Source organism: Saprolegnia parasitica (assembly GCF_000151545.1).
Source record: "Saprolegnia parasitica CBS 223.65 unplaced genomic scaffold supercont2.1, whole genome shotgun sequence".
NCBI classification, from domain to species: domain Eukaryota; phylum Oomycota; class Saprolegniomycetes; order Saprolegniales; family Saprolegniaceae; genus Saprolegnia; species Saprolegnia parasitica.
In genome coordinates this window covers 213,528-237,183 of record NW_012156395.1, presented here as the reverse complement: position 1 = coordinate 237,183, position 23,656 = coordinate 213,528, and the positions used below count along the sequence as shown (strand labels likewise).

Sequence of the window (23,656 nt, the reverse complement as noted above, 5' to 3'; positions counted from 1 at the left end):
CGATCCAAACCAGCACGGTCAGCCCAACTCGTCGCCGCCAACGGTCTCGTGCACATCAGATTGCTCTCTAGGTAAGGGCTTGTGCTCGGCCCCAAAAGAAGAGAATGCCATCACGAACGCGAAACCACAGAGACAGCACTCAAAGTGTCGGTGTATTTTTTGACGATAGGACAACTAACTAGACTCGGTATGGGACTCGCCTGGCTGGGACGCAGCCATATAGAGCGCCCAGGACCGCGAGAGACCGTCGTCCATGGGCACAGTCGCGAGCTTGGCGATCGCGGCGTCCGGGTTGAGCCGCGCGTAGTTCAAAAACATGATGGACGCCCACGTGTTGTTGTTGGCGATCGTGTCGTTGGTCACGATCGGCAGCGTCGAGAGCACTTGGGTCCACTCTTCGCGCACGAATTGCGTCGTTCGGACAAACTCGGTCACGGGCGTCGTCGGCAGCATCTGGATGCCGTGGATGCAGTGGGTCTCGTTCGAGAACCACGTCGTGTAGTCGACCTTGTTGTCGAAGATGATGCCGAGCACCTTGTTGGGCCGCATGCGCGCGTCCTGCACCGTGCTATCGTCTTGCATGAGAAAGTACGTGCGCGCCGACCGCGCGTTCAGCGTCAGCATGAGTTGTCCGAGCGTTTCCATCGGCCGACGCTTCGTGACGCGGCCAAAGAGCGTCAGGCCGTAGTGGAAGTTGATGTCTTCGGACGAGCTCTCTTGGTCCTTCCCGTCCGTCATGGCCGTCGCGCCGTGCGAGTACGAGTGGCCCTTGTACCAATCGAAGGACCGGAACGTCGGGAACGTCAAGTCGCTCCGGTTCGTGTTGGCGACGTCGCGGATGAGCGTCTCAACCCGGGCGTTGAGCGCCGACAAGCGCGTCCAGTTCGGGTGCACGTGGTTGGCGATCGCGGCCGCCGTGACCCAGTACCCGTAGTGGTAGTGGTGGTCGTTGTACATGGTGTTGCCGAAGTCCGCGTACGTCTCGTTCTGCGCAAAGCCTTGGCTGCTCACGACGCCGCGGTAGAGGCCGTCGTAGACCAGCGGGAATGTCCACGTGTTGTCAATGAACCGCGTGAGCGCGATCTCGAGCTTGCGCCGGCACGTGCGCAGGTACGCTGACGCGTTCCCGACCACCGTCTTGTCGGACGCCATGAGGCAGAGCGACGCGAACTTCTGCGCGGCCTTGCCGTTAAAGTAGTACGACCCGTTGACTTCCATCGTCCAGTTGGACAAGATGTCGTCCTGGAGGATCGCGGTGAGGTTCGCGCGCAACAGACGCGCGGGTGGCGCTGGAAAGCGCGGCAAGAACGTCGCGGGCACAAGCGAACGTTCGTGGAACGTCCAGCGAAGGGCCGGCGATACGAGCGGGTATAGCCAGCCGCGCGTCGACGATTCGAGACGCGGCGTCGCGAGCTGACGCGCCGTCGTCGTATCCAGCGTGTCGATGTGGTGCTGCAGGCCAAAGTGGAGAAGCCCCGACGCGCAGGCACCCGACGTGTTCCAATGAAAGCTGTACGACGTGGCTGCGAGATCAACGCGCCCACCGTGGACGACGCAGTCGGCGTGCGCGTCATACACCTCGTCACCGTCCGGCGCCAGCGCGATGCGAATGTGTCCATCGTACGGTGCCGCACGCAGCCTCATCGCGCGCGTGAGGCGCCACGTCACTGGCGGCGACGCATATACGATCCACGTCCGCGAGTTGTTGAGCGTCAGCGTCAGCTTGGCCGAGGCGTTGAAGACCATGCCGGCGGAAACGTTGACGCCGTTGATCGCAGTAATTGTTCGGTTGGCGCGCAGCAGCGGCGAGAGACCCTTGTACGTCGATGTAAAGTAGGCCATGCCGCTCACGACCGACGAGGCCATCGAGTGCTTGCCGACGGACGCGCGGACGGTGACGCCAAGGTCGTCCCACGAGACCACGTGGAAGCGCGCGCCTTTGGTGCTATTGACTTCGGCCGCAGACACGACCACGTCGCTCGCAATGTCGTGGTAGTAGTACTGCGGCGAGTCGCCAATGCCTGAAAAGTTGCCAAAGACGCGGCGGTCCGGCGGGTACCAGACGCCGATCGACGTCGGGAAGAGGCAGATCGCATACGGACTCGCCCACGCGCAGACGTCCGTGTGGTTTTCGCTGTACGCGATCCAGTTGCCCCACCAGCGGTTCGTCGGGATCGGCATGTCGAGGCCGCGCGGCAGGTTGCGCGGTGGTGCGAACCACGTCTCGTTGCAGGTCTTGTTGTAGACGACGTCGCCAAAGGACGTGGCCACCGTCATCGGCGTCGTGTTGTACGAGACGCGGCGGCCAGGCCACGACACGAGCGTGACGGCTGTGGATGCGTTGGTCCATGGCGTACTCGTCGCGAGATGGACCGTCGGCGGCGGGCGCACGGAGAGTGTTGGTTCACGGACGAGCTGCAGAAGCGGGAGGCTCCACGGGTCGGAGGTGAGCGTGAGGAAGAGGCGCCAGGCCTGGCAGAGAAGCACGAGCACGGTTCCCACGGCCATGCTGAGGAGCTTGACTGGCAGTGTCGAAGTGGCATCCGAGCAGCATGTCACAATCCCGCGGCGCGCACGCGATTGGCTCGCGACTTGATAGCCAACGTCGTGATTGGCTACGAAGCGGCGATCTTCGATGCCCTGTGAAAATGCATGTTTTTGCAAAGTCGAATCAGGTCGTGCCGACGGCAGTTCTTACCGTACGCTGGCGCAGCTGCGTCGTCGCCGATATAGGATGTACGAGGCGATGATACGCCGTGACGCAAGGCGTGTGAGAAGAATCCTACGAGGCTGGCATCCGCCGGCGTGCATCGATAGCTCAACATCGCCGTCGCCACCAGAATGCCAAACTGAATACCTTTGCAAAGGTGATATTGACATTGCCGTCGGACTTGTCACAACGCATATGCAGCTTCCTCCTGGGTGCAATTCACAATTGCAGCGATCGACGAGGTGGCTACGGAGGAGTTCGAGGCGCACGGCCCAATGCTTGACCGATTGCTTGGTCGAGCTGTGTAGACCAAGCAGCACAGGAAGTGGCGCGGCCTCGCGACAGCATTTTCATGCGATTACGGCGGGGTCGAGCGAAGCAGCCGAGCATATCATCCGCGTGGCGCATCCCGTGTGCTGATCAGCCTCTACGCGTCGAACGATCGACAGCCACACGAACTCACGTCTACGCAAAGCCATAGATCTGGGGCTGTGACGACGATCGCCAAGCACATTGCAGACATCATAATACAGGCTGCGAGACGCAGTTGCAGATTGTATTAAAAGGAGGACTATGAGTAGCTCTTGGAGTAGCCGCGCACCGTGGCGCACGTCCTCGTGGATCTTTGTATGCCAAGGACGCTTTGTTCGCATAGAGCATTCACACCACCAAGCCAAATCCACAAACACTTTGTACATACAGTCATATGTGTACACACAGCACCCTGCGAACGGCCCTCGTCGAAGCGACGCGGCCAGTGTACCTGCGAGGAGCCCTGTGGGGCTTTGCTACGCATCGATCCGGATATAATCCGGATACGGTGGCTTGGATTCTTGAAGTTGAACAGGCCCTCGACACACGTGGCACAACCAACTTGATCGCGCTTCTGGTGACCGCATAGCCGACAAGCCACTCATCAAGAGGTTTTCCTTCATCTCCATGAGTCATAGCTCTAATGAGAGCACCAAGTGCCAACGGTGAAGTACTCAAGATGTACGACGATGTACATTGGAGATGGTCACTTAAAACCGCACAAACCCATGCTGCTGCAAGCTGTCGCACGTGCTTTGGACCATTTCGTCCAGGGGCCGGAACGAAATACCGAGCTCCTTCGTGGCCTTGGCCATATCCACCGCCGTGCGCGCCGCACGGACCGCGGGTGGCGCGGTTGTAGGCACGTTTAGCGCGCTCGGTGCGGCCTTGACGATCGCGTCGCGGATCTCAAAGTCGTCGGTGGTTTCTGCCACAAGAATATAGCGCCCACTGGCCGCCGCGACTTCAAATCCGGCAATGTGTGCCGCCGCGACATCGCGAACGTCAACGACCGCCCGCGCGTTGTTGGGTACTTCCTTGGTCACGCCCGTGAGCAGGTTATAGACCACTTGGCTGCTTTCATTCAAGACGGGCTGCAGCATCGGGCCAAAGATCATGGTCGGGCACATGGTGACGACTTCAAACGCCACAGAGTGCTCCTTAGGGTAGTCCAAGGCGGCGCGCTCGGCCAAAGTCTTGCTCACGCAGTACCACATACCACGAGCCTCCATGCCCTCGACGTTGCTCCAGTCGGCCTCGGTAAACTACATGCATGCGTGAGAGGCGCGCAGAAGCTAGAATCACATACGATTTGGTCGGCGGGCTTGGTGCCGAGATGCACGTACACCGACGCTGTCGACGATGTCACAATGACGCGACGGACACTAGGGTGACGCGCACACGTGTCGAGGACATTGCGCGTGCCCTGGAGCGCCGGCACAACAAGCGACTCGTGCGTTTGGTTGGCCAAAAAGAAGGGCGACGCCGTGTGGAAGACGCCCGCGCAGCCTTCGATCGCCTTGTCATACGACCCTTCCTACATCAATGGTCGTGGCGCTGACCAAGCAAAACTAGAAATCTACCTCGAGGAGGTCGGCTTGGAAAAGCTCGAGACGTTCGGCGGCGCCGGGCAGCGCGAGGAGATGGGCGACCTTCTTGGCGTCGTTGACGTCGCGCACGGTCGTGTTGACGCGGTAGCCCTTCTCGAGGAGGAGCTTGACGACATATGAGCCGAGGAAGCCCGAGCCGCCCGTCACGCACACGGTAGTTGCCGACATGGTATTAGTGTTGAGTTGATCCAGTTGCTGGAAGATTGAAAAGTGAGCGAGGATGAAGAAGGCGTGGGAGGCGGCGTGGGATGTTTGGAGTAATCGACACCGTGCCACGTACAGTTGGGCAAAATCGATAGGATCGTCTAGTTGCACTCAACTTGCCCCGATTGGATTGATAGTGTGCATACGCTGCGCTGACCCATGCGTGGATCGACGTTGCGGAGTGGTAGTCTAACGCATCTTATCCCCTACAGTGACCATGCGATTCTCACGAGCTGGCGGCTTGTGCGCTTGGATCCGAGACGACGTTCCAGGTTCGTTGAAATGGCTCATTCCACGCCACAGTGCGCTTGATTCCAAATGAGAAGTAAATCCTTTGGTACGACACGCGCTGCTGCAGGTCGGGGCTCTCGGATTTGTAGATGAACGTCCAATGCCCCAACTTGTGGTTCGCACGACTCGACTGCTCGCCCGCACCATGCTCACAGCAAGCGAGGCGTATGCGTCCGGATATGAATACGAAGCGCCGGATACAACTTCACAACGTTTTAATCATTGTAACAGGAATGGCTAAGGCCCAGCAGCGACTCAAGCGACCTGCCTTGGCACCGGGCGTCCATCGTCGACCTCGACGCCGTTCTCATCGCCATCGTACAGTACACGTCGTCGGCCGAAGATGTGCTTTCCGTCCTCTCAGCCCTGCCAGCACATTTTCTTTCGCCCCCGCTGGCGGCGCTCTTGCGTCTCCTCCTCGCGACTGCCACACCAAGCAAGGTGTGGCCCGAGCCACAGGTCATGAACGTGTGCTACAATAACCTCGATGGCTTGTCGGCGGCCATGCCCATCATCAACTCGGTCCACATCCTCATCGAGGCCCCGCTTCGCGCGTCCGCGTTCGGCAGCCCTCCGTTGCCGGCGCCGTCCGAAGAGCCTTTTTTCTCGTTCCTCGCCGCGTGGGTCGCCAAAGTCGGACAGCTCACTTGCAAGATAACCGAGCGCTCGACGAACAACGACAAAGTCTGTCAGCTGATAGCGCAATGCACGAATCTCCAGCGCGCAGAAGTCCACGAGAACCCGCGGGTGCTCGAGGCTGTGCTCATGCACCGCGTGTCCGAGCTCACCGTGCACTGCGACGCGAATGAGACTGCCTTGACCGCTCCCATTGCCCGATGGCTGGCTTCCGATTGCGCCGTGCGCTTGACGCTGTACCGCTTTGGGGTGGGCGACTGCACGGGTCTCGCGCGCGCCATCGCTACGTCCCCGACGCTGTCGCACCTCGCGTTGCGCGAATCATCGGCCGTTCGCGCCGGCATTGTCGCCAACGGCCTTATGCTCCGCCACGTCACGCATTTCGAGTACTTTACCCTGCCAGGTTATCACCGCTTTGAAGCCGCTTTGGCGATGCTCAACTTGGGCAGCCTCGTCAAGCTCGTGCTCGGTGGGCAGTCTGCTTACGCCACGGACCTCAGCTGCCTCTTGCCCGCGCTGCCCCACTTGTCGGCTCTTGATGAGCTCCAGCTTTTCGACATTAGCATGGATGCGCGTCCAGCCACACACCAAACGTGGACCGTCGCGCCTCGTGTCCGATACATCAAGCTCCACGACGTCCGCTTCTCCGTCGAAAGCCGCCGAGCGATTCTCGAGTGGGCGGGGCGCTCGGACCGCCTTGACATCTTACGCTGGCCCAACTGTGCTGCGAGTGACCGCAACGGGAGCTTTGTCGGCGACGACCTTCAGCGAATCATCCAAGCCGGCGTGCGCACCATCCACTGCGATTGGCAACTCGACCAGCGCGATATCGCGGCGTTGACCAAGGGCATCCATGGCAGCCACGCCCCGTACAGCACAACATTACGTTTGGCTTGCTGCATGCTCAGTCGACGAGACGAAAACCGGTTGCGACAAGAGCTTGCTACGTGCACAAACGTCGCCATTGAGCTCGTTCGCCAAGACACCATCCTTTGCAGCCCTGTGCAATCGACCGACTAGTTGAGTCGCTTGTTCCTACCATTTTACGCTGGTCCATCGTAGTCTGTTCTTGCTGCCAGCGTCGCACACGTCGGCGCTGGGGTCGTGACTCAAAGAAATGAGTCCGCTGGTTCCTTCCTAAACAACGCCATTATTCCTTGTGAAAAAGTCGTTGGGGGACACACGAGACGCGCCATAGTCGCATTTGGGTGAGCTTGTACTTGGCCCCAGATCACTTGAGCATGTGTCTGTCATGAGTGGTTCGTACAAGGAGGTCGTGCGCGGCCACAAGTACAGTGTCATGGATCTAGTAGACCACATCTGGGGCCAAGTTCGCCGAAAAGCCGGGAAACGAGCTGAATGGACCACTAAAGCAATTCCCAAGTAGCTCGCAATGCGATAGACCGATGATGTACAGATCATTGTCAACCACTATGCTAATCTTTGGTGGGCACGCTTGCTGCATGCTCTCCTTCCTTTATCGGGTATGCAGGACAGTTGTCGATACTTGTGCTTTAGCAATCATCGGGCGTTGTGGTGGCAGCTAAATGTGTTCGTCGATAAGTCACCATTCCGATCCAACAACATACAAAGATTCGCACCGTCGACGTTGGAAACCCTCATCTTCAAAGCCAGCAGATCCCTTGTGACGTCTTGGTCGTTGATCCATCCGTTTGTGGGTGGGTGCGTGCATGCTGGCAGGATCTGCGCACAGGGCCATTGGTGATTGGTTGTCGTGGCAGTCATCGCAGCGGTGCGTAGGGAGCGCATTGAGGCTGCGTTGCGCCAAAGCGAGAGCTTCTTTTCGAGTGCCGGCCTTGCGCTTTCGCTCGTTTGCTCTCCTGCGTCGCGCATCTTCTCGCTTCGCCTGGGCCATCGCGGCTTCTAGCATGCACGGACGATGGGTCGGCGAAGGAGTGAGAAAAACCTTGCGTACCACCGGCGGACTCGACGTAGCTCGCATCATCGGCACGAAGTTCCATGCGAGAAGCCTCGATCTCGCGCCGGTTGATCTCTACTACTACGGCGCGTTGCAGGCTGACGATGTCGACGCGTCCATCACAGGGCTATTCCTCGTCCCGGTGCTGCAGTAAAGTTTTACCACACCCGAGATGACGCAGGATTCTAAAGTTGCGTGTTTGTAGTCACTGGCAGAAAGGCCATCGTTTTTGGATCTTGATGGGGCGCCTTGTTGCATGGCTCGCTGCTCTCTCGGCGACGGCAACAACCGCAACGACGACAGTCGTGCCGTACCCCAACGAAAGCTCGAGCATCGAAGTTCTGGAGTACACGACGGCGCAGATCGACTTGCAGGCCGACCAAGCCGCAGACATTGCAACGCCGTTCATCAACCTCGACTACTACGAGTACAACGTTATCAACGACAAGGCGAGTCCGCAGTACACCATCAGTCTTCTCGTCGACCCGTGCAGTTCGTCGGGACCAGGCTGCTGTCAAGATCAGTTTGGCACTCCTGTACGCATCCTAGCAATACACTTGGAGGCTGAACGCGCTCTCTAGGCGTATGTGGTGCCAGGCTCCAACATCAACGCCAACGGCGTGGCGTCGCTGCTGGATGAGTACGGCGCTCCAATGGCCGCCCGTGTGAGGTACGCTGCCGTATCCAATATGTCGATCACCTCAGGGTCTAGCCGGATTGGCGATTTCCCGTCCGTCTTCGACCCCGACTGCCTCGTGGACGCTGGCGGCAAGGTCTACCGCAACACGACCGTGCACGCTGCCGACGGGTCCCTCTCGTTTGCGATCGACTACGCGTCAACGTGGTAGATGGAGTCGCACTGGGTGGAGCCGCAAGAATCATGTCTTACCGGTAGCGTCGACTTGGATTTTGCGATCGAGTCGAGTGCAAGCCAGAGCTTTCCTGCCTGCTGGGACAACAATGGGTCTGTGAATGCTCTCTCGTCGTGCTACACGTTCGATGGCCGCGCCAAGCCCCACTGCGTCTCGGTCGCGTACATGCAAACAGCCTTCATCATGCAGTGCATGGGCGGCTTTGCGCTCGACAATCACTGCGGCACGTTTCTCGAGCTCCACAAACCCAGTATTTTCGCGCTGTTTTTGAGTTTTGTGGCATACTGTGTCTTAGACGACGAGACGATCTTGGCGCAAACGCGCCTCTTCGCAGAGCTCCCCAACGGCTACCGGACAACGACGCTCCCCCTCTTCTATAAGGGCAATATGTCACGCACCGTGTGTCTCGGCGATTACGAGGTTTGTGGTTTATGCTATATTTCTTATTTGGCTGACTGGACATGGGTAGATTTGGTGGGTGCTGCGTACGCAGTACAAGTTTGTTGTCCAGTACCGCAAGAAACTGCGCGTTGCAAGTCCCGTATGTGAGTTTGATTTGGTCACCAACGCCTACCGCGGCTACACGACGCTGAATGCGTGAAAGATGATTGCTATTGTATAGATTCCACTCAGTGTTGTTTTGTACAAGTTGTCTCCCCTTGTTCTAGTCATCGTGTGATCCTTTTTTGATCGGTCAAGAACACGAGCTCGCGTCGTCTAGAGCCAGAGTATACTATTTCTTTAGTGGGCTGTGAGATCGGCCCATCTTGGAAAACTCTCACGAACGTCCGTTTCTACCAACGATAGCTCTCTCTGCTTGCAAGGCGACGAACTTCGGCGGTGCATTGAGGCCAGCGTGCGCACCTTGGAGTTTGATTGGTGTTTCAACGCGGCGCTTGATGCCACCGCCTTGGCCAACGCCATCCGTGGTGCCCACGCTCCGCAGGGCGCGACGTTGCATCTCAGAAACAAGAGGCGATACCTAGCCAACGATGGAGAGCAACCGGTACGACAAGTTCCGGTACCTGCTCGAAAACTTGGCTTTGATTGGCTCATTGATGGGAGGCTCGACGAATCAAACAGCATGGCCTATTCCGTTGCATTTGAGTGGAATGACCGACGGACGTATGAAGGCCGCTCGCACGGCGTCGCCAGACGCGCTCCTGCTGCCGCACGTGATCGAGGCGATTGCAACGTCCATCGATAGCTCTGAGGACTTCACGAGCTTTGTGCACGCAGTCCCGCAATCGCTCTGGACGCCGGCGCTCGCAGCGTTTCTGGCACTCACCGCTTCGCCGCCGGCTAGTGTCGAAGTCGCCTGGCCAAGCATCGTGATTAACGACACGGACTTGCCGTCTGCCGTACTGGCACAGATTTGCAAGACACTGCCGCTGCGCCCGCAGATCGAAATCGAATGCACGATCCAGCACGCAGAACATTTGAGCTCGATCGTTCCGCACCTCGGCGCCTCTATCCACTACCTCTCTGTCGAGTTTGACGAGCTCATCATGATCGACGGCCAAGGTCGTCAGGTTGCCGAGCTTCTGCTCCAGTGCCCCAATCTGTGGGAGATCTGGATCAACGTTTTGGCCCAGCGTGACGCGGACGACGAACACATCGAGCTCAGCGATCTTCTTGCGGTGATCGCCGATCCGATCAAACACGCCAATCTCGGGAGATTGACCATTGATCTACAGCACGCTCGCGCGACGCCGCGGCTCGGTCATCTCTTGGCGACGTGGCTAACGACCGCGCCGAGGATCTCACTTCACGTGGAGAACGTCATCAGCATGGACGAGGACGCGGCGATGGTGTTCTGCGACGCGCTCCAAGCCAACACAGCTCTTGAAGAGCTCATCCTCCTCAGTGTTACCAACCTCTCGGGCTTCCACGGTCGGAAGCTCCCAGCGTCACTGCGGCGCGTCGAATTGAGCCTTGAAGCTCCTATCGACGCCGAGATCGACGACGTCACGATCGAGAGCCTCGCGACGGCACTTGGTTCTACGCACCTTGACCATTTCAGCTGCAACGTCTTTGGGCAATTGGTCCAATGCTCCGCAGCGGCGCCGATGTTTCGTCAACTGTCAAAGCTCGAAGTCAGCGCATTGCAGGCTGACGGCGTCGACGCGTTCCTCGCGGGTTTGTCCCATCTCCCGGCGCTGCAGGACCTTGCGGTCGTACAAAGCACGATCGGAACGCGCGACTTTGCGACGCTGCTCATGGAAACCCTTGTCACGACATGCCCGCATCTGCAGATGCTCCGCTTGGATACCGTCCCATTGAGCTGCGACGCGGTGTCTACGGTGCTTGCTGGCGTGCCGCGCCTGCCGTGCTTGAAGTGGCTGAATGTGTCGCCCAGGTCCACGATACTGCCAGCAGACATCTTTTACGTGCTCCCAGAGCTCATCGCCGCGGGACGTCACGTCCGCGATCTGCTCTTCATCGTGCCCCTGCTGCACGGCGACGACGAGCTTGCAGTCTTGCGGGTACTGGCGCTGGTCCGTGACGTACCCTTCTTCTTTGACAAGCTTCCGCTCAACGCCGACGCATATGTCGTGGATGCCCTTGGTGCGCAGAACAAACAGAGCGACCGCTGTCGTTTGCGTACCTCGTGGTAAGCTGGAGAAAACATTGTTTTTTCGTGCGTACGCAGAACTAGTACAAGCTTGTCAACGCGCGAAGCTGCGATGTCGTCGGCTTGGATGCGGCCTCGGAGATCCTCGCCATCGAAGCAGGCTTGGTGTTCACTGTCGGACCACTCTAGGGTGTCAAAGTGGTCTGAGCGCTCGGCCCAGTCGAGAAGCAAACGCCGGGTCTTGAAGGAGAAGCTGACGTCGCCTACTCGGATGGCGCGGATGCGTGTCGTCGCGGGCCACGGAAGGGCACATCGGGCCGTTTCTTCATGCTGCCATCGTGAAGAGAGAGAGCTCTTTAAGCGTCGTCAAAAGGGGAAGCACGGGCAGGTGGCCGCTGAGGTCTGCCGCGAATTTCCACAAAGCTTGAGCACGACGGGATTGTAAACCGTGAGCAGCGGGGAGGCTGGCATGTCGTACTAGTAGTACTTGAGATGCGTGATGTGTGGGAGCGCACGACCAGTAGCCACGAAACGCGTGGTAATGGCTGAGGAATTGTCCAAGACCAAGTGCGACAGCGTTGGCGATCGTTCGATTGCTTGGGCGAGACCGAGGCCTTCAAAGCCGCCGAGCTTCAAACGCACCGCGTGGCCCGACGCAAGCCACCGAGCGATCGGAGCGGCCATCATAGTGGGCCTCGATGCAGTGAACGATGGGATCGGACACACGGTGAGCTGGAGACGCCACGATCTTGAGCAACGGTGGGTACGCGAGGACGACAAGGCTAGAGCACTGCGCCAAGAGCGCGTAAAGCCCGCCGTAGTCCATCCAATATAGACGACGGAGCATCCCAGCTTTCGTGACCCATGAGGCAATGCACGAGAGAAAGGGTTTGGCCGTCAGCGGGTCCGTCAGCGTTGTCCACATGTCGGACTTGCCGATATGCAGAACCAGGTTAAGATCGGCAAGGCTGTCGACATGAGCACAATCTTATTGCCGTTGCGGACGCCGAAGATGGACACACGTCGTCTCTTTTCTTGGACACGAGCATGTAGCGTCGCCAGCGAAGGCGCGAAGACCGACGGCGGCAGGGCCGTCGAAGCAAGCCGCTTGGTCATGCTTGGGCGCGAATTTGAGCAGTCGCACGAAACCGGGCATCGTATCCGGATGAAAAGGATCGCACGATGTTGAAGATACCAGGCCTCGTAAGAATGAACAGTCGAGTATGATGCACACAGTCGTCCTAATGCATCTTGCTGCCATAGCCCCAAGGGTACATAAATTCAATTTATGTACCCTTGCATAGCCCTGACTATCCTCTAGCATCCACCAACGGTCGATGCTTTCGCTCAGTACCAAAAGTACACGCATGTGATTCCATCCAACTTCAACAGGCGGAGTCCTGCGTTAAATAGGTTTAACGCGTTGAAATGACTTGAACGCGTCTCACTGAACCCCCTGTCTCTGCCGCTATCCCATTTAAAATGACTTGTCTTTCCTATGCGACGGGCGAAATAAAAAGGGCGGAAATATTGCGTGTTTTTATCAAAGCCATCCACGCACGCAATGACGACGGCGGCGCATGGACATGGCCTCGCGCACGACGCCAAGGCCAAGGCCGCCGACGGCAGCAGCAACAACGACGCGGCCGCCATGGACGGCGGGACGCTCGCGCTGTGCATCTGCCGCCAAGGCTACGACCCGAAGCGCTTCATGATCGAGTGTGCCCACTGCGACCGATGGTTCCACGGCAACTGCGTGCAGATGACGGAAGAGAAGGCGTTTGCGATCGCCCAGTACGCCTGCCCGTCGTGCACGAACCAAGGCGCCAAGATCAAGTGTACGTCCCAATCTCCTCTCACTAGCGTCTCCTCAACGTCTGCATTTTTGCAGTTGCAGCCGCTCCCACGAAGACGGCCGATGCGTCGCTCTTGCCGCTCCCGCGCCAGTTTGCCTCGCTCAACATGAAGGAGCTCTCGACGATGAACGTATCCATTGCCGTCGACAAGACGAGCGAGAAGTTCCATCACCTTCTCCATGCAGGCATGTTTGCTCGGTCCGGCATCCGCCGCATGGCGCCGTCGGTACGCGTCGCTTCTCCAACATCACATCACCCATCATGGATATAGAGCCTCGTGATCACGGCCATCCAGAGCCATGGCTTCCAGGAGCCGATCCTTGTCGAGGACGCGGTCGGCAACGTCCCCGGCCTCGTCGTGCCCTCGACCATGCTGCAGGTCGACGACTTGCCCAACACAATTGGTAGCCCATCCACATGACCGCATATCGTGATGGCTCATATGACGATAGCTTCCTCTAGCATCATCAAGACGATCGACAATGCGTCGCAAGCGTACCGGGCGATCTCGTACGCCGACGTCGCCACGCTCGCCTCGTCCAACCAGTCGCTGGACGAGTGGCCGCACAACGTCGAGTTTCCTATCGTCGACACGCCGCTCGAGTACCACGTGTCGCCGCCGCAAGGTACTCGCCACCAATCGCCCACGCATCGCATCAAATCTGCTTGTAGCTGTCCAGGACATGGACTGGTTCCACCAGCTCAACCGGTCGTCGTCGACGCGCAACCCCAACACGTATGCTGCCGTGTACGGCGCGGGCACGTACCGCGACTTTCGCATGAATGCCAACGGCAGCTCGGCGTGGCTGCACCATCTGCACGGACTGCCGCTCTGGGTGTACCTCATTCCGCCGTCGGCCGCACGCTTTGACAAGTTTATGGAGTGGCAGCTCTCGTCGTTCTCGAGCTCGCTCTTCTTTGCCGACACGGTCGACAAGTGCATCAAGTGCGAGGTCCAGCCCACGTCGACGCTCCTCATTCCGTCCGGTTGGATGTACGCGCTCTATGTGCCCAAGCCGACGGGCCAAGACAAGCCCTCGACGGCCGTCTTTCTCACGAGCTACTTTCTCCACGGGTACCACCTCCACGCGCAGATGCAAGCGCTTGACTTTGAAGAGCGCCTTGGCCGCAAGTCGGGTATGTTTTTTTCTGTTTTTTGTTGGGTTTTTAACGATGATTTTGTGCACTAGCGATGCTCAACACGTGCCAGCTGCAACTCGGTGCGTGGCCACTCGTGACGATGGCGTCGCAGTTTGACGCGCTCACGTCGCCGGATATTGTCCGCTACTGGATGGTGCCGGCGCTCCAGCTCTACGTGCAGCGGCTCACGAAATGCGAGCCAATTACAGTGTTTGAGACGCTTGGCCTCGGGCAGCTCGTGCCGCTCCTTCGGCTGCGCGACATGCCCGACATCAAGGACATGCTCGACTCGCTCCAGCTGCTGCTCGGCACGAAGGACCCGAAGGCGCCGCCAAAGACGCTCTCCAAGAAGGACGTCAAGGCGACGCCGCTCATGCTGCCGCTCAACTCGTTTCTGATCGGAAAGAAGGACAAGAAGGTGTGCAAGTGCCATCTGAAGAAGTGCGTTCAGTGCCGGAATTGCGTCAAGCGCCACTGCATTTGCGCCCACGTGCCCGTGCCCTCGACGGCGCTCACGGGCCCGCCGCGCAAGCCTGCGCTGACGCCTCTCGACAACTCGCTCGCCAAGGCGAAGGAAGCGCTCATGAAGAAGAAGGCCAAGCAACCGCCGGCTGCGGTCCAGAAGCCACCCTCGATGCCGGTCACGTCCCTCGATGACATGCTCCAATGGGCGCCGGACGACGACGAAGAGGCGCAGGACTCTGCGATCTCGTCGATGTGGGGCTTGCCGCCCGATATGATGAACAACACGTTCTTCTCGGGCAACGAGCTCGGCCTCAATATGAATGGCGCGCTCGAGCTCGACGACGCATTTGGGATCATCGACATGGTCGAAAGCTCGTCGCTCTTCTCGAGCTTCAAGGAGGAGGACCCGAGCTCCGAGTCGTCTTCGTCGGCGGCGACGTCGGCGCTGCCAACACCGACCATCGGTGGCGTCGGGACGCTCCAGACGTCAGCGAACCATTCGCTCCTCTTTTACGACGGCCACGAGCCCGTGTACGACTCAGAGCCCGCGGACGCGAGTGCGGTGCTGCACAACAAGGAGGCGCTGCCAAGCGACCTCACGACGGACGCCGACGGTACCGTGCGCCACCGCGCGAGCTGCCATCGGTGTGGCAACCTCCGCAAGAAGAACGTGCGTTGCCTGACGTGCCCACACATTTTTTGCCAAAAGTATCAACGTGTCAAGTTGTTACATCGACTGATGTATCGTGTGTAGATGCGCCGAGAAGATGGTCGAAGAGCATGGCGCACAGACCTTTATTGGCGGATGCCCTGTCTGCAAGGAAATGTGCTGCTGCGGAAAGAACCGGTCGACGGTCTGCCGACGCAAGGTAGCTTCAAGACGTTTGGAATGTGCACCAAAGCTCATGTCGTGGCTAGTTTCACTGCTACAAAAAGTGTCCCGCGACCAAGCGCTGCAACACGCTCACGGACGACGGCCCGACGGCGCTAGGTTCCGTGCTCGTCAAACGGCCCGCGCCAACATCCGGTGCGCTTCCGCCACCCGCGCCGACCGCCGCGCTCTTCTCGGTCAAGGCCGAGCCCGTCGAGGTGGCCGTGGCGGGAGCGTTTGCCATGGACTTTGGCGTCGACGAAGACGACTTTGACGAAGACGACGACGACGATGAAGACGGCGACGACGACGATTTGCATCGCATCGACATGGAGGCGAGCGGCATGATGCCTCTCGTTAGCGACGCGCGCTTCAACCACGCGTCGTCGCTGAGCGACTGCGATTTTGAGATGGAGCTCGGCGAGCTCGACGCGATGTAGAGAGTAGATATAGGCGTAGGCTGGTCCATTATGTATCGTGCAATGTGGACCGTGTCCTTGTATAAACCCACGCGTTGCGAGGAGTCTACGTCGAAGCAACACAGCCGTACTAGCATGTTGGTGCGAGCAAAATTACGCCAGCGTGCCGAACCAGATCCATATCATCAAACGGCAGCACCGTGCACCCGAAGAGAATCAAAGCACTGCGACGTTGAAGTTGATTATACAGGCTACTCAAGACATCGAGCTCGTCCTTGCCCCATCCACGGCTCCGTCGCCTGTCTCGTCACGCGAGCCGATCTCTCGGAGCTTTCGGAGCCGTTGAGGACGTTTGTTACTGAGATGACCTGTGGCAGCAAATGCCTTCTTCACGCCTGCTTCCTTCTCTTGTGACGATTAGAATTGCGACAGCTACCTCTTGAGCGCGTCTCTGCGTCGCGAGCCGTGGCTATGGCCGACCCATCACAGAACTTATTTTATTATTTATTTTATTTTTGCGTGTCAATAAAAATGCAAAGCTACTCGCTGGTTCTAGCCGCGGCCGTCATTTTTCAACAAACCTCCAACCATGGCCAGCTCCATTGCCAAGCGCGTGTGGGCCACGGCCTGCGATGTGGAGCGCCACACGTCCTCGCTGCTGCTGGCGATGCTGACAAGTACTACTTCGTTCTCCTCCTCCTTCTCCTGACTTGCGTGGTAGGCGTCTTGATCGCCATCAAGGTGCAAGAGCACATTATATGGCACTCGGGCGAGATGGACACGACATGGCTTTGGCTCTCGCTGCCGCTTTGCGCCTTTTACGTGCGCCACTACCGGTACCGCTGCGCGCACGAAACCACGAGCTGCTTGGAGGTCGCAAAGCAAGGCGACACGGCGTTCGCAGCCTACTTTTGCTTCTTCCTCTTCCATCTGTTGCTCACGCTTCGCGTCGGCGGCGCAGTGAGTTGGCCCTTTTGCAGTATGGTGCTGCTGCCGTGCTACGGCTGGACACTCTATCTCCTCGTGACGTTGCAGTGGCAAGCCATCGTCGGCGTGCAAGCAATTGTCCTCGGCCTCCACGCCGACGCCATCCTACCCTGGTCATGGCCCGCTGTCTTTCTTCCGACGTGGGCCTTCCTCGCAGCGATCGCCATGCTACTCGTACGTCTTATGCAAACTTCTCGTGTCTTATCGGATGCTAGCCGCGTGCGCTTGAGGACGAAGCAAAGGACGTTCGAGCCATCTTGCGCGTCACAGTCAGCGTTATCTGCCTCTTCCTCCCCGTACTTCCGCTCGTCATGTGGCTTTCTACGGCCACGGACGACGACGCTTTCAGCCTCTACGCCATCTTCCTCCCATGGCTCGTGCCCATCGGCAACTACCTCGTACGATGCGTTCACTGAAGCATACCAACATGCGATGCGTTAGGTCTACTCGCTGCGGACACTGCCCTCGACGCCGCAGTCAGCCCGCGAAACGTCGCGGCTTCTTGTCCACGTCTAGTGCTGCTATACATGTGAATCGTTTTCTGTTGTATGTTCTTGGACGTCGGATTGCGGCGAAATGGCGTGCAGATAGCAGTTGCGACAAGCTCTGGCAAGATAGCGTGCTGCGACGTAGCATGTATACAGGCGGGTTCTCGCCATGTCGGCCTTGCCATCCCGTGCGCTTCTACACACCGTCTCCTAGTCTTCTAGTCCATCAAGCATCATGCCCATCCTTGCGATATCGCGCATGCCGTTTCCGGCAACTTCAACGTCCAGCTGTTAAATAACATGTCGAGCGCTTGAAAGCAATACAAAGCATCCGAATTTCGAGGTGAAAATCGGTCGACGCTTGCGGAATTCGGCTTGGTCCTGCATTGATCCAATGGTCTTCGCCCGACTCGTGCGACGCTCGGCGGTCGCCGTGGCACCGCTCCTCCACGCGACGCGCCGCCAAGTGCTGCAGCCGGCGCGCGCCTTCTCGTCCAAGCTTCACGTGCCCGTGACGTCGACACCCGGCCGGGCGCACTTTGCCGACACCGAGTCCAACATTGCTGGCATGCAGCAAAAGGTCCGCGAGTTCTACACGTACGTACGCCATGCCTGCATGCTTCCTTCCTCGAAGCGACTTCAAACATGCTGTAGCCAAGGCGACTTTGAGGCGGCGCTGGACATGGCGCTCATCTGCCGGGATACGGTCAAGGACCACTTTGGCAACGACCACCCCGTGTACGCGAGCACGCTCAACAACATTGCGCTCATGCAGAAGAACCTGAGCCAGCTCACGGACGCGATTGCAACGTACGAAGAGGCCCTCCGTGTCTACAAGGAGTGCGTCGGCGAAGGCCATGCATCGTTCGCGACGACCTTGCACAACCTCGGCGGCGTCTACCGCCTCCAGTCGCACGTGCTTTCGGGCATGCAAAAGGTCGAGGCCCTCGACAACGCGCTCGACTGCTTTCAAGGTCCTCGCATCGATCCTCGATGATGATCATCTTTTCCAATCTTTCATCTTGGATAGAATCGCTGCGCATTCGCAAGGAAAACCTCGCGAACGACCACCCGGACATTGCGATTGGCATGTCGAACGTTGGCATGCTGCTGTGGCACACGCACAAGAAGGAGAAGGGCGAAGAGATGGTCGTCGAGGCCATGGAGCGGCTACAAGCCAAGCTCGGGCGCGACTCGACGCTGACGGCGCTCGCAATGAATAACGTTGGCATCGTCTACAAGGAGCTCGGGAAGCTCGACGAGGCCATCGATCTCTTCCAGGCGACGACCGAGATCCGCGAGGCCAAGCTCGGCTTGGAGCACATGGAAACGATCACGGCCATGCACAACTGGGCCGAGGCGCTCCGGGCTGCGGGTCGCGACGACGAAGCCGCGGTGCTGCAGACCCAGATCCTCGCGGTCGTCGGCCCCATGGACGAAGATGAAGGCAACAGCAGTCAGACAAAGTAACAATCGGCTCTTACGATTCTTTCCTTGTGTTATCGGCGCGTTTCCCGCGGATCGAGCGGCCCGCCCCGCGCGCTGAGACGGGTTTGATGCGCGGCGTCTTGCGTAGCTTGGTCCATGTCGCCGAAGCCGACTTGAGATGCAGGGGCGGCAGACTCCCGGACGCGTCCGACCCCGGCGGACCGTCGAGGTATTCGCGCATGCTCTCGATGGCGGGTGGTGGCGGTGCTTTGGGCCGCAAGACGCGGACAGGGTCCCGACTCTCGTCCTCCTTTTTCGTTTTCCGGACTTGCTTGATGACGGTCTTGGCGTGCACCAGCTTTTCAAATTCGCGGTGCTGGTAGTCGATGGGGAACTTGTACGGCTGCTTCCCGAGCTCCATGTCGCCCTGCGTGAGCGCCCCGAGGCTCTCGCCGTCGAGGCGCCAGAGTTTGACCATCCGGTCAAACGAGGACGAGACGAGCGTCACGGTGCTGTGGTCGAGCACGACTTGGATCGAGTAGATGACGTCGTCGTGCGCACGCCATTGGTGCACTGCCTCGAGCTGCTGCAAGCGAAGCAGCGGCATTTGGCTCTCGCGGCTAAAGTGAAACGTGGTTTGCGGGTCGCGGGCCGCGTACGAGAGCCACTCGGGCGTGTCCTTGGTCTTGCGCACGAGCTCGGCCGCGTGAATGCGCAGATTGCGCCCCGGGTTGACGCACTCGACGGCCTTGTCCATGGCTCGGATGCCAAAGTCTGCCTCCAATTTATGCAGCAACGGGTAGAGGTTCCACACGCTCAGGACGCCCTTGTCGTCGCCGCCAATGAGAAAGTAGTCGAGAATCGCGCTGGACGGGACGAAGCCGATCGCTTTTTGCCGGCGCGTGAGCGGCTTTGTGTGGACGTGCGTGGTCATGACGGGCAAATGCGATGCGCCGTGCCGCTTGGTGAGGGACAGAGTCGTTTGCACGCGAAAACGCAGCACGCAGCGGTACTTGTACTTGCTCGGACGCATGGCCCAGAGACACACGTTACCGTGGAGGTCGCAAACTGCGAGGAGCGGGTACGGGTCGAGGAAGAGAAGGCTCGAGATGCCGCTTGTGTGCCCAATACACGTCCCGTCGAGCCTACACATGCGAATTCAGTGTTGCGGGTTGAGATCGAGGAAGTACCGGCCAAACTCGTAGTCCCAGATTTGCACCATGCAGTCGAGCGACCCCGTTGCGATGAGCGAGAGGGTGTGCGAGTAGGCGAGGCTCGTGATATCCCCCGTGTGGCCGCCGGTCATTTTTCGGAGGAGCACGCCGCGCTCGGGGTCGGACTCGTCGTGGATGCAGACGGTCGTGTCCCACGACGCGGAAATGACGCTGCGGTACGCGTTGCAGTAGACCAAGCGCGCGACTTCGCCCAAGTGGGCGCGGTCGTTTGTCTCGGGATATGCAAATGCCTTCATGAGGGCACCGTTGAGGTAGTCGAAGACACGGACGTTGCCTTCGTGGTCGCCAACGATAAACTTGCGGCACTGAGAGTCCAAGCAGAGCGACGTCACATCCGTCGTGCTCACATTTCTAGCAAGGATTTTCTGTATCCCCTGAAAGATGTTGAAGTAATACCGATACACGCGAAGGAGCTTGCCCAGATTTGCATCCCAGATCTAGATAGCGGTGGTGGTCCCAAGCCGACGTATGTCGGTCGAATACCTTGATGTCGGTGCCCGCTGCCGTAATGAGCGAGAGCGACACGGGGTTGTACAGGACCACAAAGACGGGAAAATCGTCCGTGAGCTTGGGATTGCGCAGCTTTTCATAGTCAAATGCCGTCATCTATAACGCAAATTCACATGAGCGCATCCGCACCGCGCAATCGATGGTGAGAAACCCGCTTGCCGCCAGCAACGATTCGCTTCTGGGACGTCACGGATGCAAATGTCTTGATTTCTCCGAGGCTCACGTTTTCCGCAGTAAACGTTTGCATGCACGCAAAGTTGCGAATGTCCCACACCTAACCGCGATTTACATTTTGTCGTATGCTTCGCAAAGGTCTACCTTGAAGACGCCGTCAATGTCGGCTGTAATGATCTGCGGCGTGTCGGGGACGATCTCGACGCCACAGAGCGAGTTTTGGTGCCCGTGCAGACGCAAAATGAGCTGATCCACATACGGGTTCCAGACAAGTGCGTCAAAGTCGAACCCTGCCGAGACTAAGAACCGATATTCGGACGAGTAGGCGAGGGCGCGGACGCCCTTCATGTGTCCGTCGAGCTGCTGCTTGTGCTTGCCCGTATTCACGTCCCACAGCCGAATGCTCTTGTCCATGCTGGCTGACGCCAGTGTCTCGAGCGTCTCGAGCTAGATCACACAATTGTCACCTGACGTCATTTGACACTACAAAGTACGTTGAGGAGGTCGAGTACGATGCCGTCGTGGGACCGCGTCAAGAGCTTCCCGTCGCGACCGATCCCGCCCATGTGATGACGCTCCTCCATCCTGTCGGCGTCCCACGCGTAGATGATGCCACTGGCACTCTACTCGCACAAATCACACCTGCAGGAAGCCAAGTTGCGAGCGTGCGTACACCGGAAAAGAGCACGTTGGCTTGGGGATACCACCGCAAACAGTTTTGTGACGTGGGCGTATGACAGCTCTTGATCAAGCGGTAGGACGTGTCGTCGTAGAAGCGCAGCTGCAGGTCCGACGACGCGACAACATATTGGCTGAGCTAGTCGGTTTACGATGGAAAAGTGAGGCAAGAAGCAACATTCGACACCTTGTCGACGTATTCGGCGCAGAGCACAAAGCCGTCGGGGGACTTGAGTGCTTTGAGGAGCTCGCAGCGGGAGTTGTAGATTTTAAGCGAGTGGCCGCCGTACTCGCAGAGCGCGAGGCGGTCGTTGGTCGGGAAGTAGTACATGCGGTCGATGCCCGAGCTGTGCTTGGACGTGTCTTCCCAGCTCGAGTGATGGTACATTTGAATCGAATTGGGCTGCTGACTCTCGAGACCCGTGTCGACGATGAATGACGTAAACTCTTCCCACTCCATCGTGCCATCGCCGTTGATATCGATCTGCGCAAAGAGCTCCGAGAGGTACGCAATGAGCTGGGGCTCCGTGAGATCGTGCAAATGCGACTTGTTGTCACCCGACTGCTGCTTGCTGCTGCGCACGAAGCGCAGCATGACGGTGACAAACTCGGTCACGGACAAGCCCGACTCCTTTTGCTGGAACTCGTCACGGAGCGACCCGACCTTGGCCATGTCGATGAGCATCATAATGTCCATTGTAAAACCCTTCTCCGGGTCCGCCTTGTAGAACGGTGTGAGCGCGTGCGAGCGAAACTCTCGCTCGAGCGCGCGGTCGGCCTCGGAATCGTCGTCGTCGTTGTCGCTCGTCCCGTCTGCGACCTCTTGGCGCCACTCGTTGTGGATGGAGCTCACCTCGACCTCGGTGATGAACGATGGACCTCCCAGCGTGCTACTCGAGCGGATCTGGCGCCGCGCCGGCGTGAAGCGGGTTGTGTTGGCCCGGACCGGCGGCGCCGGGACCCGCGTCCCTTCCATTTCGACGTATCTTTCTGGTGTCGTGTATTTTTACGGGAAAAGTACGGGAAAATACATTTAGAATGCGATGGACCACTGCGTGGGCATGAACACTTCAAATCTACTGAACAATTAGATACTACAAAGGCGGGAGCAAGGTACTAGTGCTACTCGTTTCGTTGTCGATGGAGACGTTGTCAGTGGAGAACGGCGTTGGTAGCTGGGTCGCTGGGGTCGGCGCGCGTTGGTTTTGGAGTAGTTGGACCACGACACCAGTGACCATGAACAAAAGGACAGCCGCGACAGCACCCCATAGCATGCGCTCTCGGCGCTTTAAATGCGCGGTTTGGGCTGCGCTGGCGTCGGATGCCGCAGAGTCGCGGACAGCAGCTTCTACTTGAGCAGCAATCTCGTCATCACAGAGACTGTTGGGTGGAGTAAACGACCCGTCCACGTTCTCAGACGGCACCACGAGCGACGACGCCTGGTGCATCAGTGCTCCTAGAGTCATATCTGCACCACAGAGCAATTTGACAATGCCAACCTCATTTTTCCTTTAATGTGTAAAGGCGAGTTTTGAGCCAGAGCGTCCAGTCCAATACAAAACTCGTTGAAGCTACACATACTGGGCTTGCGAAATCTCTCAAGTGATACTGGTGAGCAGACATACTAACGCAGCCTTCTAGGAGCCAACGCGCTCTTGATGCGATGGAGCGATCATGACAGTGAAATTGCCGCGGCCGCGACCTCGGCCCACACGTGATACCGAACGACAAGTGGCTCGGCTGGCTCGCTACGACGGTCGACGCCTTCACGTGTGGCCCCGTGCCAAGCCCGACTCCCAAGCCGCCATGGCTGGTTCGACTTCACAAGGTTACCAAGCCGTTGACCCTGACGACGCCCGCCGAAGCCCGACGACATCGTGCCCCGCCAAGGACGCGCTTGCAGCTACCGACCCGCCACCTGGGCGTCGAGGAAAACTTCTACGAGGCGCCTGCTGCCGTTGCCGCCGCAGCCGAGCTCCGGCTACCCGACGCTATCTTACCCAAGTACGCCGACTTCGTCTACCAAGTGATGCTCCGCGCGGTCAAGTTCCGCGCACATTTGCACTGGCTCGACAGGGCCGACCAAGCGTGCCTCTTCTGCCCCGCGCACGAGACGTACCGCCACTTCCTCGTAGACTGCGACTTCATCAAGGACGTGTGGAGCACGCTTCACGCCGTCACGGTCCCTTTGGGTGTGACCTTGCCGACTACGCTCTCCGGCTACCTCTACTCGACGCCAAAGACGGCGTCCAACAT

The 23,656-nt window shown here is 58.7% G+C and overlaps 11 protein-coding genes across 11 annotated transcripts; 7 read left to right on the top strand and 4 right to left on the bottom strand.

Annotated features, from left to right (window-relative positions):
- Positions 1-147: 147 nt before the first annotated feature.
- On the bottom strand, positions 148-2,528 carry SPRG_00082 (hypothetical protein). Its single transcript, XM_012338198.1, has one exon. It carries the CDS (start codon positions 2,506-2,508, stop codon positions 175-177), a length of 2,334 nt encoding a protein of 777 aa, XP_012193588.1. The 5' UTR covers positions 2,509-2,528; the 3' UTR covers positions 148-174.
- A 1,157-nt stretch (positions 2,529-3,685) lies between these two features.
- Positions 3,686-4,876, bottom strand: SPRG_00081 (hypothetical protein). The gene is made up of 3 exons (XM_012338197.1): positions 4,606-4,876; positions 4,332-4,559; positions 3,686-4,287 (listed from the first exon to the last, which is right to left on the bottom strand). Exons 1-3 carry the CDS (start codon positions 4,798-4,800, stop codon positions 3,733-3,735), a joined length of 978 nt encoding a protein of 325 aa, XP_012193587.1. The 5' UTR covers positions 4,801-4,876; the 3' UTR covers positions 3,686-3,732.
- A 709-nt stretch (positions 4,877-5,585) lies between these two features.
- SPRG_00080 (hypothetical protein) lies at positions 5,586-6,798 on the top strand. The gene is made up of 2 exons (XM_012338196.1): positions 5,586-6,632; positions 6,680-6,798. The coding sequence occupies exons 1-2, from the start codon at positions 5,590-5,592 to the stop codon at positions 6,729-6,731; spliced, it is 1,095 nt and encodes a 364-aa protein (XP_012193586.1). The 5' UTR covers positions 5,586-5,589; the 3' UTR covers positions 6,732-6,798.
- A 1,127-nt stretch (positions 6,799-7,925) lies between these two features.
- SPRG_00079 (hypothetical protein) lies at positions 7,926-9,233 on the top strand. Its single transcript, XM_012338195.1, has 6 exons — positions 7,926-8,238; positions 8,284-8,372; positions 8,415-8,546; positions 8,598-8,824; positions 8,870-8,994; positions 9,044-9,233. Exons 1-6 carry the CDS (start codon positions 7,942-7,944, stop codon positions 9,173-9,175), a joined length of 1,002 nt encoding a protein of 333 aa, XP_012193585.1. The 5' UTR covers positions 7,926-7,941; the 3' UTR covers positions 9,176-9,233.
- Positions 9,234-9,679: 446 nt separating this feature from the next.
- Positions 9,680-11,192, top strand: SPRG_00078 (hypothetical protein; the record flags this gene model as incomplete). The annotated part of the gene is made up of 1 exon (XM_012338194.1): positions 9,680-11,192. The coding sequence occupies exon 1, from the start codon at positions 9,687-9,689 to the stop codon at positions 11,190-11,192; it is 1,506 nt and encodes a 501-aa protein (XP_012193584.1). The 5' UTR covers positions 9,680-9,686.
- Positions 11,193-11,626: 434 nt separating this feature from the next.
- SPRG_00077 (hypothetical protein) lies at positions 11,627-12,265 on the bottom strand (the record flags this gene model as incomplete). The annotated part of the gene is made up of 2 exons (XM_012338193.1): positions 11,627-11,881; positions 12,134-12,265. 2 exons carry the CDS (start codon positions 12,263-12,265, stop codon positions 11,627-11,629), a joined length of 387 nt encoding a protein of 128 aa, XP_012193583.1.
- Positions 12,266-12,690: 425 nt separating this feature from the next.
- Positions 12,691-15,992, top strand: SPRG_00076 (hypothetical protein). Its single transcript, XM_012338192.1, has 8 exons — positions 12,691-12,987; positions 13,041-13,231; positions 13,277-13,409; positions 13,458-13,631; positions 13,678-14,142; positions 14,196-15,318; positions 15,365-15,479; positions 15,529-15,992. Exons 1-8 carry the CDS (start codon positions 12,714-12,716, stop codon positions 15,919-15,921), a joined length of 2,868 nt encoding a protein of 955 aa, XP_012193582.1. The 5' UTR covers positions 12,691-12,713; the 3' UTR covers positions 15,922-15,992.
- Positions 15,993-16,473: 481 nt separating this feature from the next.
- SPRG_00075 (hypothetical protein) lies at positions 16,474-17,419 on the top strand. The gene is made up of 4 exons (XM_012338191.1): positions 16,474-16,577; positions 16,622-17,061; positions 17,103-17,285; positions 17,329-17,419. The coding sequence occupies exons 1-4, from the start codon at positions 16,490-16,492 to the stop codon at positions 17,401-17,403; spliced, it is 786 nt and encodes a 261-aa protein (XP_012193581.1). The 5' UTR covers positions 16,474-16,489; the 3' UTR covers positions 17,404-17,419.
- A 308-nt stretch (positions 17,420-17,727) lies between these two features.
- Positions 17,728-18,853, top strand: SPRG_00074 (hypothetical protein). The gene is made up of 3 exons (XM_012338190.1): positions 17,728-17,972; positions 18,030-18,349; positions 18,406-18,853. Exons 1-3 carry the CDS (start codon positions 17,770-17,772, stop codon positions 18,843-18,845), a joined length of 963 nt encoding a protein of 320 aa, XP_012193580.1. The 5' UTR covers positions 17,728-17,769; the 3' UTR covers positions 18,846-18,853.
- SPRG_00073 (hypothetical protein) lies at positions 18,850-22,393 on the bottom strand. The gene is made up of 9 exons (XM_012338189.1): positions 21,588-22,393; positions 21,396-21,539; positions 21,217-21,345; positions 20,867-21,169; positions 20,700-20,822; positions 20,522-20,644; positions 20,435-20,475; positions 19,994-20,389; positions 18,850-19,948 (listed from the first exon to the last, which is right to left on the bottom strand). Exons 1-9 carry the CDS (start codon positions 22,374-22,376, stop codon positions 18,856-18,858), a joined length of 3,141 nt encoding a protein of 1,046 aa, XP_012193579.1. The 5' UTR covers positions 22,377-22,393; the 3' UTR covers positions 18,850-18,855.
- A 681-nt stretch (positions 22,394-23,074) lies between these two features.
- On the top strand, positions 23,075-23,647 carry SPRG_22048 (hypothetical protein; the record flags this gene model as incomplete). The annotated part of the gene is made up of 2 exons (XM_012338737.1): positions 23,075-23,080; positions 23,133-23,647. Coding segments are annotated over 2 exons (521 nt in total), but the record flags the coding sequence as incomplete, so codon positions are not given.
- Positions 23,648-23,656: the final 9 nt, after the last annotated feature.